Genomic DNA, 16,710 nt, shown 5'->3' on the forward strand with positions numbered 1-16,710 from the left:
CGAGGGAGGGGGCCCGAGAAAATATCTAGCGCCGACTCAGCCGACCGGCCGAATAAGCAGGGGGGGGGGAGTACCGAGCATTATTTTTTTTTGTTCGATGGTGGGGGGGGGGGCGGGATATGGAGCTCTATTTTTTTTTACTCAACAACCCCCACCCCCTCTTTGAGCAATAAAAGAGAGAAAATTACCAGAGGGGCCGTCTTCTTTTTCTTTTTATGTAAAGGTAAAATTAACGTTACCATCTTTTTTTGTTAACCTACTTTTTTTTACCAGGGTGGGGGGACCGGGCCCCCGGGCTCTCCCTGGATCCGCCACTGATCCGCCACCTCCCCCCCCCCCCCCCCCAGGGCAAATGTGCATAATGTACCCATACCTCATACCGCATGATCTTAAACTGAAGTGTGTAAGACTAAGCATACAGGATGGAGGATTTCCTAAACACTGAAGTGAAAACGTGTATTGCTTTCATGAAAATGTAGGCAAAATTCTCTACTCTGAATCTTTTGAGTGCTGTCTTTTCCTTATTTGTATATAATTTTTAGGCGGAATATATGGTTAATAATACAAACAGGAAGGCCATGACGTTGGCCGCCTGCCACGTTTAAAATGTTCATCTGATATTTGTATTCCATACAATATCAGAGGAAAATTCAATTTATAGGATTCGGAGCTAGATACTTGACCTTGGCCTAAGAGCATTTCATTCAAATTGTTTGTATACAGTCATGATATTTGTATTACTTGTTTTTTTTTTTTATAAAACTAGATTTTTAGAGACAAGCAAATCTGATGGGATTATCTTATTTCATCTGCTATGCCCTAAGCCTACACTGCCATTTTGAAGAGTAGATCAAGAAATATGGGTGTCGATATGATTAGTTGTAGTCGTTGGTCAGGTGAATCTATTTATAATGTTATTAACATCGATTGTTCTGGGCCCAGTACGCCTGGTACAGTTTATTAATGTTCTGCACTATGTTGGAAATTATTTTGTTGACCTTAATTACTTTTGGATAGATATTTGTTTGAATTAAGAGACAATTATTGAGTCTTTGTTTGCCGCAAGCGAAGTTGAAACTATACGTTCTGGACAAGTGAATACGCCTAATGTTATCACCGGTTCTACTTCTGCGCTTAACATTTTGTTGGTGCCCAGTACACCTTGGTTAAGCTTATCCAGGTAAAAAAAAAAACAGTTGAAACCAGTTGGATTTTCAACTGGTATCAACAGATTCCAGTTGACGGAACTGGGATATGTGCCAGTTCATTTTACTGGTTTCAACTGGATTCAACTGGTACCGGTTGAAACCAGTTGATATACAACTGGTAAACTTCACATGCACCAGTATATCCCAGTTAAAACCCATTGACTGCATGCTGAAAACAACCAGTTGATTCCCAGTTGATTCCAGTTTAAAACCCATAAAACCAGAGTGGACCATTTGAGACCAGTTGTTTTCTGTACAGTTTAAAACCAGTACAGTCAGCGCGTACGCAGGGGGGGGGGGGGGGGGGGGGGGGGGGGGGGGGGGGGGGGGGGGGGGGGGGGGGGGGGGGGGGGGGGGGGGGGGGGGGGGGGGGGGGGGGGGGGGGTTGAATTATGCCAACATTTGGCTGACCTAAAAAAGGTGACCTTACCCCCCCCCCCCCCAAAGGAGCAAAATTTTCAAATTTCGTTACCGAAAAAGAAAAGAAAAGTGTCCTCTTACCCCCAGAACCAGCCCTATGCAGCTTGCAGCCAGGGTGTGGCAGTTAATTGACTACGATTCATTTTTTTTTGTTGGTGGAAACTATGTACCTGACCCCAATGAGAATGAGACATTGAGCTAGACATTTCCTACTGTATTAAATGATGGTCCTAGAAGAGTTAGATTTAAAAAAAAAATGGGGCAAACACCCACCCCTCCCCCCCCCCCCTGCTCTTCTTTATCCGAATAGTTATCACAATAATATTTTGTTTCGTACACTTGTACTCGTACCGTACATGAATTCAAAGTAGTAATGTCACTTCATCGCTACCGCGAAATACGAATGAAAATTAGGCGAACCTTGGAAGTAAACACGAGTTTCAAAGTAAAATTCAAACTTTATCTTTCCAGACAAGTTTTGCTGATTGAAATGACTGATTGCTGAAAGACAGGGCAGGACGATGGAGGTAACATATATATGATTTAAGCTCATATAGAGGTCTTTTTAAAAATAAATTGTTGTGATTGCAAGCTCGAGCGACGTTGCATGTTTTGGCTAATATGTGACGGACAGTTTACCGTGCACTAAGGGAATGCCTTTCGCTGCTTTGCCGCTGCATGTTGCATTGGCCTGTCGAGCGTTGTGACGCGAAGACTGAAGTGATTGCGGAAGTTGCCTGAGCTGAGCTGTGGCAGTGCGAGTGAAGGATATATGAATATGAGCGATGTTATGATGATGTGCGTGTCCGTTGCACTGCATTGCAGACTGTGCTTTGCAGTGCTACCATGGTCATGGAGCTAGGATTAAGTAAAGCAAGCTGGCCAGGTCATTATCTGCTGTAGTGCTGTTTTAACTTTTTATTACAATTTTGCTTTGGGGGGAGGGGCGGGGCAATGAATGAGAATGAGATAATCATAAAAGATAATGACAACATTTATCAAATTACATTCGCTGACATTGACTAGGCTCTACTCTACCATGTCTACACAGGCTGAGGATAAATCAGACTATTTGAATTCATTCTAATGAGTGCTGGGCCTGTCCCCGCCCCCCCCCCCCCCCCCGGCCCCCCACTTCGTATTCAGAGGCGTGTTCCCAAAATTTTGGGGGCAAATTCGCCCAGAGCCCCAGTGTATTTTTTTTCACTGCAGGGGGTGTTTCGCAAAGACTAGGGTCGCCTTTAAGTTGGACTTAACTATGGCAGGTTCTTCATGCCACTGTTTTTCTCTCACCATTTCCTGGCATTGGTTTCTCAAGGGACTTACAAATTGTGGTCACAAATTATAAGAATTTACTTTTATTGATAACTCATTATTGAAGGAAAAAATATTATCTACAGATCATAATTGACAGACCAATGGTGAGAGCAACCAGTGGCATAAATAGCCTGCCATAGCTAAGTCCAACTTAAAGTTGATCTTAGTCTTTGTGAAACACCCCCTTGGCCTGGTAGTCAGCACCTCTTCAAATAGTACAGTTTCAAGAGGGAGGCGTTATTGTTATTTTTAGATGTCAGGTTTGTGAGATCTGGCATTGTTTTGCCAGTACACGGAGCTACTTTTTGATACCCAGACATTGTGCATCCTGACATGTTACGTGTCCGGACAGTTGATTAAAAACAGTCATTTGAAGAAGTTTACATGCTATATTTCACTTACTGGGTATGCCAATTCTGTTGAAAAATTCTATTGTAAAAAAACACCTTCATATGATTTTGAGTGCTATTTTGAGTGCTATTTTAAAATCTTCATTTTGGTAAGTGTCAGGAAACACAACCCCCCACTGGCACTTGATCCTCCAGCAGCAGTACGATAATACACCATAGATCTAGCATACCTGCCAACCACCCCGATTTAGGCGGAGTTCCTCCGCATTTTTCATACCAACTCCAAATTCCGAGTGCATGCCTCAAAACTCCGATTTTTTTTTAATTTAATTTTTTTTTTTTTTTAGAGTGTAATGCACTTGGAGAGTATATAACTATTATGTTTGTATTTTGAAATGTAAAGCGCCTTGAGCATGTTCATGTAAAGGCGCTCAATGCCATTCCATGGTAACTCGCGTTACACTTAATGGGTACATTGACACGATAATGTGCCTATATCTTTAGAACTGCTAGGATCTACAAGATACTTTTTTCAAACATGGACAGGGTAGATATAGAACAACTGAATGAAACAAAAAAGAAAATTGAAAAACAAACATTTTTAGATTCTTGGATTATTGAATTTCGGTAACTCGCGTTACAAAAAAAGGACATGGTCAATTCTACGAGAGTAGACCCTCTTTTCTCCTCATACTAGACAATCTTGACAAAATCTTTCCTACTTTAATTTGATAGTAGGTTGTGACTTACTAGTATAAGATCACAATATTAAAGATAAGAAACAATGGACTAGTAAAATGCAGGAAGCAAATATGTCGGTAACTCACGTTACGGTAACTCGCGTTACATTTTGTCCGGAGGCCATTTTCACCCCTATGTAATAGATTAAATACCACAGGACCCCTTAGAATATGGAAATAAATTCATCTTTTTCCATTTAGCGAAATTTTCAGGAAAAAATATTACAAGAATCCTGTGTAATCTGCAATAAATTGGTTTTTTTCAGCTACAGTCCCACATGTACGTTTTTTGATGATAGTTTGAGATCTTAGGAAATCAACAAAAATGAAAAAAAAATTGTATTGAATTTGAAAGGCCCTAATGTTTTATGAACATCCATGGCATAAGGTTAGTGATAAATCAAAGAATTAACATAAGAGGTACATTTCTTTTTTTGATGTCATGTCCTTCTTCTCATGGAATGGCCCTAAAGCATAACACAGCACTGATAACCAGATCACGCCGACATCCGCGCTCGCGCTCATAGAAGATATACACAGCGACATGGAAAAAAAAAATAGACCCTAAAGTCCTGTGTACCCCCCCCCCCCCCCCCCCCCCCCCCCCAATCTACGGGCTACTACCCCAATATCCTTCGGTGGTTCACGACCTCGTAGTCCATCCAGAAAAATTTACTCCTAATTTCTCTTGTCTCAGGTTGGCAGGTATGGATCTAGGTCTTCTTTTCTTTAAACAGTGTTTAGTAAACAGAATTAGAAGACAACCATCTCAAGGCTTATCTTTAATGGTGAATTTCAGGAGAAAATGTGTTTAATAACATTTTTTTTTTGCCTGTTATGTCAATACATATTCTAAAAAGTGTTTTTCCTTCTTTATCTCTCTCTCTCTCTCTCTCTCTCTTCCTCTTTTCCCTCCTTTCTCTCTCCTCTCTCTCCCTCCTTCTCCCTTCGACCCCCTCTCTCCCCTTTTCTCCCCCTCTCTTTCCCCCCTCTCTTTCTCTCTCTTAATGCAGGGCTCTGGCCAGTTCTTCCAGCTGGATGAAGATGACATGTTTAGCAGTGATGTAAGTACAGTATGCTTTTTGTCTACTTTCCAATGTCACCATCAGTTATCTGTTTAGGAATTGTACTTTGTTCAAACTACTGTTCTAGAATTACTTTTTAAGTTTATCCAAGATTTCAGCTGCTATGTAATTTGTTGCAATTGTCTTATAATTTGTCAAATATCATTTCCTGTTTCAACTTGCAAGACCCCTGATGTAACTTGTTGTATTTCATTTATTCTGCACAGAGCTTTCTAGAGGAGCTGGAACAGGTAGAGAAAGTGGAACATGCTGTCTTCAAGTCCAAGCAAGCAGTATCTCATCATGTACCCCAGCAAAACAGCTTCAACAATACTAGCAAGGCAGCTCCTTCCATGCCTACAAGGAATGCAACACCAGTCTTACCTCAAGTAAAAACTCCAGTTAGTGGTGGGGGAAGAAAGTTTTCATTCAAAAGTAAAACATCACCTGAAATTCCACTACCTCCTGACATTGGTAACCAAAAGCAAAGAGAGTCGACTGATAATATTGAAGAAAGGATTGGGGTAGGTCTGAATCAGAGTAAGGGATTGGTCCAATCAAATACAGATCAATCTGGATTTAAAAATAGAAAGGGTCTTGTGACTCCAGAGTCAAGCGTAAAGAGTAACAAGCTGCCTCAAAGTGTGACTAAGATTCCATCTCCATTGGCAAATTTGAGACAGCTGAATTCAAATCGATTCAAACCAGTGAAAGGGATTGTGAACCAAGCTGGTGATGAGAAGAATCTTGGAAATGACTCTTCTGGCGTTCTTGATACTTCCATTGGAGACTTTAAAGAACCTCCTTCCAAAACTGTCAGTGGTGGCCATCGAAGTGGGGGGACATTAAGACCTGCAGGATCAATGGTGCAGAACAGCAGACCCCTGGTGCCAAGGCCAGAGATGGTCCAGGGCGGTCATGGAACTTGTGGTTCTGGGAGTGCAAGAAAGCCGATGATGTCATCCCCACCTCAAGGTCTCTGCCTCCCTCCCCAACAGAACACACCAAGAACAACTCACAAAGCACCCAATACTCCTTTGTCTTCCAGGGTTACCTCAATGTCCCATGAACAGTCTAGCAATAGTTCAACCACGAACACACTTATGCCCGGTAGAACCTTCCGTGGAAGACAAACGGGTTCTAATGTGCAGACGAGAAATCAGAATGCAGCTCAGTCTCCTCATACAGGGCCAGGATGTAACGTCAGTCCAGGTTATGATAACCTAAGCAGAGGTATGGGTGCTGCCATGCATTCGCCTCAATCAAAGACAGGTGGGTCATCATACGGTCAAACTCCACCACACCGCGGCCATGATCCTAGATACGGCACACCTAGGGGAAATCACCGTACAACTCCTGGGAGTTCAGTCCGAACTCCCACTATGCATGGGAGGGGCAGGGACACTGGGATGGGACACGCCCAACGAGAGCACACTCCTGCAGCCGGGCACGCCCAGCGACACCAAACCCCGGTAGCAGGACACGCCCAGCGACAACAAACCCCAGTAGCAGGACACGCCCAGCGACAACAAACCCCCATAACGGGCCATGCCCAGCGACAGCACCCTTCCTCGAATAGACCTCTCTCCAATCAGAGACAGCCCATTCCTGGACAGCATTCAAGACCCGTCTTGACTCCTCGTGTGGCCCACCTCTGCAAAGGATCAGGACCCAGTCCTGGAGCAGGTGCGGTCCATGGTGGGACCAGGAAGTTTCCTGGACCCGCGGGACTGCTACCTAAACTGGTATGTAGTTTATATTCATCCTTGTAGCTACTTGCGCCCTCTATATAGCAAACCATGCCTAATCGGTGAACATTGGTCCCCCATGATTCTCTTTTTCTTATGTTAAGTGAGAGCTGATGTGATGAGATAACCACCTGTCAGTGACCTTGCAGGGTGGTGTAATCCCTCCTGTAAACTTGTACAGATGGGCTTTAAAGTGGTCAAGTCACCTTAAAACTATTCCGGTGTGTATGTTATGCTTCCATGCCAGTATATGATCTTCAAAATCTTCTTCCATTTGTCCTGTGAGGAGAAATTTCAAGGTTAATAACTTTCTAAATAAACGTAAAGTTGTCTTAAGTTGCGAGTAGATCACTTGATACACAGGTATGCTCATACACATGCACGGAACTAGAGCCCACCTAGCATTTTATGGTATCTCTGATTTTTCTTTTGATAATGTTCACCTTTAATTCATGCGTAGAATACTGTTTTTTTTTTTTTTTTCCTTCTCCATCTACAATGTACCCTTTTTACAGACCCCTGGTCTGAAGCTGAAAGATGCAGCAGTTGCTCTCAAGAAAAAAGTTGAAGAAGAAACAGAAGAACAACTATCCCAGGAAACAGAGGTGAGTTGCGATGATGCACAAATCACCTTGTGCCCATTCGAAGGGCGCAAGCGGATGACGGCCAGCAGTTTCATGTTTTCACCCATACATACAGTTACCAAATCCTTTAACTCCACCCTGTACCCAACGCTATATACAATAGGATATACATATTACCTAACCTTTACCCTAAAGATGACCCAAAGGCAAAGCCCAACACATCCCTAACCTTTACCCTATACCTTTGATGAAATAAAGCCTGTAGAAATTGTCGGAGTGATCAAGTGTCTGATCACCACACAACATATTTTAGTCAGTGCAACATCAGAATCGTTACTAATGATATGATAAAGATAATGTATTATTTCTATATTGTTTCTTTATTCTCTGATTACAAAAATAAAATATGTGTGTGTGTGGCGGGGGGGGGGGGGGTCAAAATTTAAGCTGGTACTCTTCACCCAAGCACAGAACCGTATATTGGAATCGATCCAAGGTGCAGTAATGAATGACAAAATAACATGAGAGTAAAATGATGAGTGTTTCTTATCAATGTATTCTTACAACACCCCCTACAAACCATATTCTCCACTCTGGCTTTATACATGAATTATACAAAATATAAAACAATGTTAACAAATTTGTGTTGGTGCCATCACTTCTAGAAACACTTCTGAATATGTGTGAGTCAGACATTTCTGGACTTGTGTGCCCAAAACCTGACCAGAAAGCACCTACATGCAATGCTCTCATCTGCCTGGACGATTCCTTGCAATGCTTCCTCAACTTCGCGGACTTGACTTAAATTTGTTGTTTCTGATCATATTTTAATCCAAGAAATATATTGGGGGGGGAGGGATATTTTTATCCCAAAATATATTAAAAATATCTTGATATGCCCTTTGGATAATATTATTGATGCCAGGATTTAAATTTCTTTTTTCATTATTGGTCATATGAAGAGATTCTCATTTTTGTCTCGCCTGCGTAGCAAAAAGCGAGACATAGGCGCCACTTTTCCGGTGACGGCGACGGCGTCAACATCAAAAACTTAACCTAAGGTTAAGTTTTTGAATTTTTGGTATAATTTTTAAAGTATAAGTTCTTAGTCAATGAAACTTTGACTATAGGGTAATCAAGTATCCCCAATCATGTGAGTAGAATTTCAGATCACAAAGTCAAGGTCAAAGGTCATTTCAGGTCAACAGACTTGGACTATGTTGTAGCATCATCATCGAAAACTTAACCTTAGGTTAAGTTTTTTTATTTTTGATATAATTTTGAAAGTATAAGTTCTTAGTCAATGAAACTTGGACTATAGGGTTATCAAGTCTCCCCAATCATGTGAGTAGAATTTCAGGTCACTAAGTTAAGGTCAAAGGCCATTTAAGGTCAACAAACTTAGACTTTGTTGTGGCATCAACATTAAGATTTTCAAAATGCTTCTTCTTCGTTATTTTTCAACCGATTTTGATTCTGATTGTTTCATATGACCGATTTTGCCTTATCTGGTAGAGCTAAATTTGGAACAATAAACTTCTACACAGAATTGTGAGATTTTGCTCCATTGATTATTTATGGTACTTTATGCAAATGAAATGAAATTATGTCCCTTCCAGGGCATCAAATTTCTATTTTTTGACCAGTTCAAAAGTGTACCACATAAAATTTACGATATTTGTTGTTGTGAGATGCGGATTAGCGCTACGTCATTGACGTTCTGGTTTATCATATTGAATTGCGTTATGCAGGCGAGACCGCCGAGAGCGTTTCCCTTGTTTGATGAAATAAGTGGATCAGTGTCACAGACAGGCGCGTACGCAGGGGGGGGGTTTGGGGGGTTAAACCCCCCCCTTTGGAAATTTTTTGTGTGTAAACCCCCCTAAAAAAAACCTAAAACCCCCCCCTTTTGGATTTTTTTTTTTTTTTTTTTTTTTTTTTTTTTTTTAATTATTAAAAAAAAAAAAAATTATTCCCATGGCCGACCTAAAAAAGGTGACCTTACCCCCCCCCCAACGGAGCAAAATGTCAAAATTCCAAATTTCGAGACCAAAAAAAAAAAAAAAAGTGTCCTCTTACCCCCCCCCCCCCCCCCCCCCCCCCCCCCTGAGTCGTTGCGAAATTTTCGGACCGATTTATAAATGTTAAAACCCCCCCCTTGAAAAAATCCTGCGTACGCGCCTGGTCACAGAATCACCAAAGTTTTGCCTTTTTCCCCCCAGGAGTCTAGTGAGGAAGTCACAAATGTTGGAGACTTTGAACATGGAGCCTGGTTTCTGATGAAGACTGAACTTGGCATCAGAGATGGCGATCCCAACTCAATCCTTCAACAGAACAATTTAGCCCTTGTCATTAGGAAGGTAGGAATGTGTAACCAATTTTGACCAAACGAAGATGATATCGTCATTTAAATTGTATGTTCTTTCAAATTCAACACTCAGTTTTTCATTATCTCACACAAATTTATTTTGTGTAGTGCCCTCTGCAACAAAACTCAAGTTTCCCTTTAAAACATACATAATTAATAATCTTTGACAACATTCACAAAATTTAATTTGATAAATGGATGTTATACCGGTACCTGAATTTACTATTTGCCACTGTATTGGCATGGTGCAATGTATGATGACCACCTGGAAGAAAAATTAGATTCATGGCATTTAGTGGGTTGAGAATAAGTTAAACCTATCTGCACTAGTTTAGCCAGGACGGATTAGACCTCTCTGCGTGGTCACTGACAGCTCTCAATTTACATGAGAAAAACGGGACCATGGGGGACCATGGGGGACCAACGGGTACTGCTTAGTCATTGTTTGCTATATAGAGGGCGCAAGTACCTACAAGTAGTGCAGTCGGGCTTTGAAGAACTTTCCTTAACCTTTTTTTTTGTCTCCTCTAGGCAAGTCTAAAGCAGCTCACCAAGAACAAAGTGAACCATCTGTGTGTGATGATCAAGACTATCTCTCTCAACAGCAGTGATGCCAGCGTGAGCCTGTGTGATCCCAGCGGCGAGATGCAGGGGACTATTCACCGAAGGCTGATTGAGGAGTACCAGGGCGACCTTAGACCTGGCTCCGTTCTGGTCCTTAGACAGGTTAGTCCAGGGCCCCATATTACAAAGAGATGATATCAATCGTAACTTATTTGCGATTGATATCAATCGTAACTATGTACATAAGAGATAGGAGACTGCAAACTTGCGATCGATTGGAGGACTTACGATTGATTTGGATCAATCGTAACTCTTTGTAAGACTCAAAAAGTTTTGGTGGACATCCAGATTATATGACTACAGTGTTGTAGATCTGCGGTGAACTGACTTATGCTCTTGCAACATTTGGTCTATGCTTTACTTGTTTATGGGTTAGGGTTACATGTAGGGCTGCATTATTCAGCTTTAGGTCAGGGTTAGGAGTAGAGTTGGGGCTAGGGTTAGATTTGATGTTTGGTTCTGAGTTGAAGTTAGGAAATTAGTTGACCATGGAGCGGCTGTCGTCAGAACTGTGATCCAACATTTGATCCGACAATTCTTTCTCTTGGCTTTATTTCATTTGTTTCTCAAAATATAGGGTTAGGGTTTTATAAACTAGGTTTTGGGTTAAATAGGTTGGGGTTAGAGTTAAGTAGAGTGTTAGGTGTAGGGTTGTATTTTAATGACAGTATGAAACTCAATGCAGAATGATTATCACCAGATCTGTATAAGTGAACTTCATGGGAGATGAGAGGTTGGTGATTGGGCCGGTTTGGGGGGGGGGGGGGGGTGTATGGAGTTTTGACAAAAATCCAGCAATAAGGGAAAAGAATCAGGGCCTGTCCTGGGCGCAATTATATCAAACTTGTTATCAATAATAACTTCTTAAATTCACTGACAAATTTGCTCTCAGCCGGTCAAATGGAATGATTTCAGGAGCTTATCAATTTTGAATCTTGTTATTAATAACAATTTTTATGAAACACTGCCCAGTTCCTTTGCCTTGAAAGTCCATAATTTCAGATTTTCAGTTGAGATCAAACATTGTTGTATCACAATAAGATACAAACATGCACAATTGAACATAAATGTTTAGGTAAAAAGGGGCAGGAAGATTAAAAGTTGTGGTTCAAGAAAGAATTTCCAGGTACCTTCATGCTTAAGACACATCTAGGCGTTGTGGTGTGTGCCTGTAATCCAGCTGACAGCGGAAGTTACAAACTGATTCAGCCGAGGAAGCAGGTTCGAAACTGAGTCACATCTTTCGGATGGTGATGTTTAAAGGTCGGTCCACAGACGTAAATAATCATATCTGATTGAAACACATCTGTAAAAACCCAATACACACACACACACACACACTCATTGAATGTTTTTCCATATTATACAATGCAAATATATTCACACAGTCGTTTATTTGTATTCTCACGTCAAGGTTGGAGTCCTGAGCCCATCGCAGCGCAACCATTACCTCAACATCACTCCAAGCAACCTCATCCAGGTCTTCCCAGGGGAGAGCAGCAGCAGGCCAGGCAGTCAACAGACGCCGAAGAGAACTAGGAAACGCTCTGGAAAGACACCATCCGGAAAACGTTCATCCGAGAAAGGGATCCCAGAACACAGCCGTCTTCCGTCCACAGAAGGGAGCTTAGCTCCGGGTAGGAGAGATGCAAATGACGAGAGATTGGGATCAAGTGATGCAGTGGATGTTGTCACCATGGATACTGACACTTACATGGAGCATGGTGAGGATGCTGGGATTTGGGAGGAGATGCTTGATGATGAGGATGACGAGGATGTGCTGCTGATGGATTCGCAAGTCGGAGAAAACGATATGAGATCCAGACTGGACACTAGGAAAGAGGAACCGACGGAAAATAGAGATAAACATTTTGATGGGGTTGATTATTCCAAATCTACATCAGGTTCATCTGCTTCATCATCCTCCTCCAAAGCAGTAACCACTCAAATCTCTCCAGCTCATCAGCCTTCCCCAACCTCATCTACAACTGTTACCATCCCTCTTACCTCCACCTCCTCCTTGACATCATCATCACCTACAGGAATGGTCCCCATAGCAACCAAAAGATGCCATCCCATTCCATCCAAGCCCACTCCTAGCGTGCTGAAACACCCCGAGGAGATGAAGAGACCGTGTCTGAGGGACATCTCTGGCCTGGGGTCCAATACCGGTGGAGGAAACCTGACGGATGGACCGAACAAGGGCCAAAAGCCTGCCCCCAACAACTTTAGAGAAGGTGGGTGGGAAAGTTGCAAACATTTTGATAGGACTGTTTCAAAGAAAATATTTTACTCTCTGCCAAATCTGGTAATTGAGTCTTGAAAATGCTCACCTGATTGTTTGCCAATGTTGAAACGGTTCATTTTATAGATGTTAAGAAAGATCGTACTCCATTTTTTTTTTTTTTTAACTTGAGGCAAATTTCCTTTGTTAAATACAATCCACACTCCCAGCCAACCTGATACCTATTAGGGACTTTTAGATTTGCATGGACTGATACGTGTGACATCCATTCAAGGCAGTGCATTAAAAGGATGTCGATCGTAGCAATCCACGTTCTCGTTGTGCAAACCTAAAAGTCTCTAATATCAAGTTCATCTGGGCCCTGTTTTTTCATAAAACTTTTTGTCAATAATAAGTGTCATATTTCTGTAACAAATATCCTCTCAGGTAATCAAATGCAACATTTTTAGTATTGTTTAACAGTTATTGCAACACATTATTGATAACAAGTTTCATGAAACAGGTCTCAGGTTTATGATACTAAATCTGCTGTCTAGATAGTTATGCTGTTCCCATCCCCCCCCCCCCACATTTAGGATGAATTCCCCTTTCAGCAGAAGTTAACTTTAAAAGGGATCCCCATATGAAGTTTCGAGATGATGCGTTAAAGTATAAACTGCTAAAAATATTTCATCTTTTTCTTATGTTTTCATGTTCCACAGAAAGTATTGGTGATCTACTTGATGGTCTTGAAGATGAACTTTTTGATGACTTTTGAGAGTGAAAGGATGACGTTCAAGAATGATGACGTTCACGCTAGCCTACAGATGAGGACTCAAACTCAAGACTAATATCATCCATGGTCAATGATTTTTGCAGCTATATCACCCTATGTACACTGTAGATCTATATCAAGATTTGAACAATTTATGGAGGGAGGATCGTTTGTATTTTGTGCACCAGTCACATTATCGAGGCAGAAACTAGTAGTAGATCAGACAAAATCCATTATCATGAATGGCAAAGATTTTGTTTGATTGCCTGTCAGGAATTACTGTTTGTACAACCAAAAATACAAATAAGTGCTTATCGAAATTACATAATTTTGATAAATTTCCAGTTTGTTGTCAGAATGGTACATGTGTTCTTCATAGAAAGGAGGCATTGACAGATATTTATTTTAATTCTTGTCTGAGATTTTCTGACCCTGTGCATACTTCTCTGTAACTCTGTATTTAAGTTAAGTTACTAGGCCGCATTTATCTGCCATATATTGGTTACTTGTTTTTACAAGTTCTCTTAGCCACAGTATATCAAATTTTTTTTCAATGCTGTGCCAAGTTTTTAATCTGATATTATGAACATATGAATTGGTTCAGTTAACTGTTTACTCAGCATCATGGTATTACTTTGATATCATATTTGATTTGATTTGAAGACAATTATCAACGTACCAAAATTATGGTTGGTAATTTGTTGTTGGTTTTGTTTTATAATTGATGATAAGGTCATAGATATAAATCAAATTGAATTTTTAAAAAAAATTAAATCAACTTGATACACTTATTTATGATGATGACCATATTTTTAATCATTTCAATGGCAGATAATTAAATGACGGCTTAGTAAAAAACGAATACATTGTTTCCTGGTTTATAAATTACCTTTTTTTTTTTTTTTTTTTTTCTTTCCCTTTTGCCACCCCCAATCAAAATAGACCACAATCATCCCAGTGTAATTTGCAATCTTTTGTAATCAAACAAAGTTCTAACCAAACAAATACATGTATGCCTCTGTCAATTAAAGCAGAGTAATAAAAGTAGCTTGTGTACAAAATATGCACTCACTTTATCGATTCACAAATATTATTTGAAGTACAACTCACTGAACATCTGTATTAGAGGGTAGAGCATTTCTCTTTCCTATTCACTGCATGCCTTATACATGTAACGGAAGGCATGAATGTAAAAACACTCTTAGAAGCCAAAGGTCACTCTTGCCAGTTATGTTCAAAAGATATGTTCAGACACATGCTTATGATGTTGAGAAAGAGAAGCAGATTTTAGGATAGTCACAACTTAAAGATAAAGTTGAGTTCTGGTCATGCGATTGCATTGGTGTGGAATGGATCAGAAAAAGTTGATCATGTAGCATTGGTTCTGGAGTTGTCAAAATCATAATAAATTTTGCCCAGTCTTGGTAAAGTAACAAGCACCTACACAGAAAGATGTATATGGGACTACACAAATGGTGTCGGGCCTACTTACCTTGATTTTCTTATCTTTCTATGCTCATTACTCACCCAGTATATATATTTTCTACCAAAATCGTTGGGCAAATGACATTTATTTGCAATCTTAAACATTCAGTGGAAGTTTTGTTTGATTCTGTGAGAATTCATTTTCTTTTTTTTACCAGAACTCAAGTTTATCTTTAATTCCTTTTCCAAGGTAATGTAGAATTGCACACCAGTTCCTGTGACTGTTTGCTTCCCTTGTCTTTGAATATGGATTGTAAACAGCTATGAACATCCCCATATGCTCTTCATGTTGTATGCTACAAATTAGGATATGGGAAAACTAAGGACCGGTATATCTTTTTTCATTTCCCTCTTTCAAGGGAATCTTTAAAAATGTTGAACCATTATGTTTCTCATATTACTATTAGTGAAAAAATATATTAACGTTTTCTTGAATATGAAAGGAGCGTTATTTTCTTTTTACAAATTCCTTTGAAAGTTATACAATAATTTGTCAGTGTACTAAATAAATCTATGTGTGTGTAATGTGAATACACATTAAGTAGTTCAAATAAGTTGGTTGGTTTGTTTCACCTGACTGCTTAAAAAGCATGTGTTGGCTTGTAAGTTAGCAGCCAGGGGACCGACGGCTTACGTCCTCTCCGAGAGTCTTGGTAATGAGGATAAATGTCTTACAAAAGGGCAGTCACTTGTGCATCAAATCGGTTTTGAACCTGGAACCTCTTGTTACAAGACCACTGAGCCATTGTACCTTAACATCAGTTAAGGGTTCTTCTACATGCAATATAAATCGTCCTTGTTTTCACGAAGTGACGGTAGCGAGGAAAATCGTCACGCAAAGTGAAAGCAATTTTTTTTCACTACCGTCACTTCGTGAAAACAGCGACGAAATGCATGAAATTTCCATGTAGTAATTAAAGAGTAAAATGAACTTGAATCATTTGGAATGAAATTTCAATCTAGAGTTTATGAATCATTTTCATTTATGAGGTACACATGGACAACAGTAAAGCCTTGTCCAGATATGACGCTGCAAAACTGTGGCTAAGTGAATGAACTTAGGACCTTTTTTCACGCAGCTGCTATTCATTTACACATAAAAGAATGGCAAGTTTTTGGTGAAGGGTTATTCCCTAATTTCTGAACGACCTTTAACTCTTTGTGCGATAGCTGTTGCAATCCGACGCTTATCATGTCAATTTCAAAGATTCAATAAAAGTACACAAGACGTATATTATTGTATGATTATTATTCATTCATGTTGTCAATTTTTCTGAACATCTTGGTGAGTTCACTAGGTACAAAGTAGTTTAAATTGAAGCAATGATATTAAATGAGCTACGTACTAGCTGACATATGTACACTATGCACTTTAAAATACATAAGTTTCCAATGTCTCATTTCTTATTACTATCTATGTTTAGCTTCTAGATGTGCTACACAAGAATCCTTTTCATGAACACTGATGAAAAATGAACGGTCCGCTACAGCTCAATTTATTTTATAGCGTGAGAGCGGAAGTTAACCCGTTGCTAACGGGAACCTGGTGGTCCCTGTGTAAAGCCTATGGGAATAAGATAATTCAGTAGTCAACGGGTTATCCAAAACATCAAGATGACTTGTACGAAAGTAGAACAATGATAGAAAAAGCTAGGGTCAGAGAAAACTTTGAACATTTTTGTGAAGGCCGGATAAAAACAACTATATGAAGCTTTATTAATCTTGGGCTCTGGTATGGGAATCGTATCTCGAGAGAATGTGGCTATAATCAATTCTGGATTGTTTATCCTGCAGTAGATTGAT

General features: G+C 40.2%; 2 protein-coding genes across 2 annotated transcripts; both read left to right on the forward strand.

The window, feature by feature from the left end:
* Positions 1–1,994: 1,994 nt before the first annotated feature.
* LOC115925822 lies at positions 1,995–5,948 on the forward strand. The gene is made up of 4 exons (XM_030989792.1): positions 1,995–2,155; positions 5,049–5,099; positions 5,327–5,623; positions 5,898–5,948. Exons 1-4 carry the CDS (start codon positions 2,150–2,152, stop codon positions 5,946–5,948), a joined length of 405 nt encoding a protein of 134 aa, XP_030845652.1. The 5' UTR covers positions 1,995–2,149.
* On the forward strand, positions 5,588–13,447 carry LOC115918056 (uncharacterized protein C17orf53 homolog). The gene is made up of 6 exons (XM_030990353.1): positions 5,588–6,844; positions 7,363–7,452; positions 9,654–9,791; positions 10,331–10,525; positions 11,838–12,660; positions 13,370–13,447. Exons 1-6 carry the CDS (start codon positions 5,963–5,965, stop codon positions 13,423–13,425), a joined length of 2,184 nt encoding a protein of 727 aa, XP_030846213.1. The 5' UTR covers positions 5,588–5,962; the 3' UTR covers positions 13,426–13,447.
* The last annotated feature ends 3,263 nt before the right edge of the window (positions 13,448–16,710 follow it).

Source organism: Strongylocentrotus purpuratus, unplaced genomic scaffold, assembly GCF_000002235.5.
Source record: "Strongylocentrotus purpuratus isolate Spur 01 unplaced genomic scaffold, Spur_5.0 spur5_scaffold_19, whole genome shotgun sequence".
In the NCBI taxonomy this organism is placed as follows: domain Eukaryota; kingdom Metazoa; phylum Echinodermata; class Echinoidea; order Camarodonta; family Strongylocentrotidae; genus Strongylocentrotus; species Strongylocentrotus purpuratus.

Bases quoted from the DNA above. Each gene is read 5' to 3' on its own strand.
- LOC115918056 (XM_030990353.1), top strand. From the start codon at position 5,963: ATGGTGCAGAACAGCAGACCCCTGGTGCCAAGGCCAGAGATGGTCCAG. The intron at 6,845-7,362 runs GTATGTAGTTTA...CCCTTTTTACAG, and splicing joins CGGGACTGCTACCTAAACTG to ACCCCTGGTCTGAAGCTGAA. The intron at 12,661-13,369 runs GTGGGTGGGAAA...CATGTTCCACAG, and splicing joins CCCCAACAACTTTAGAGAAG to AAAGTATTGGTGATCTACTT.
- LOC115925822 (XM_030989792.1), top strand. The intron at 5,100-5,326 runs GTAAGTACAGTA...TATTCTGCACAG, and splicing joins ATGACATGTTTAGCAGTGAT to AGCTTTCTAGAGGAGCTGGA. The intron at 5,624-5,897 runs GTAGGTCTGAAT...GAGACTTTAAAG, and splicing joins ATATTGAAGAAAGGATTGGG to AACCTCCTTCCAAAACTGTC.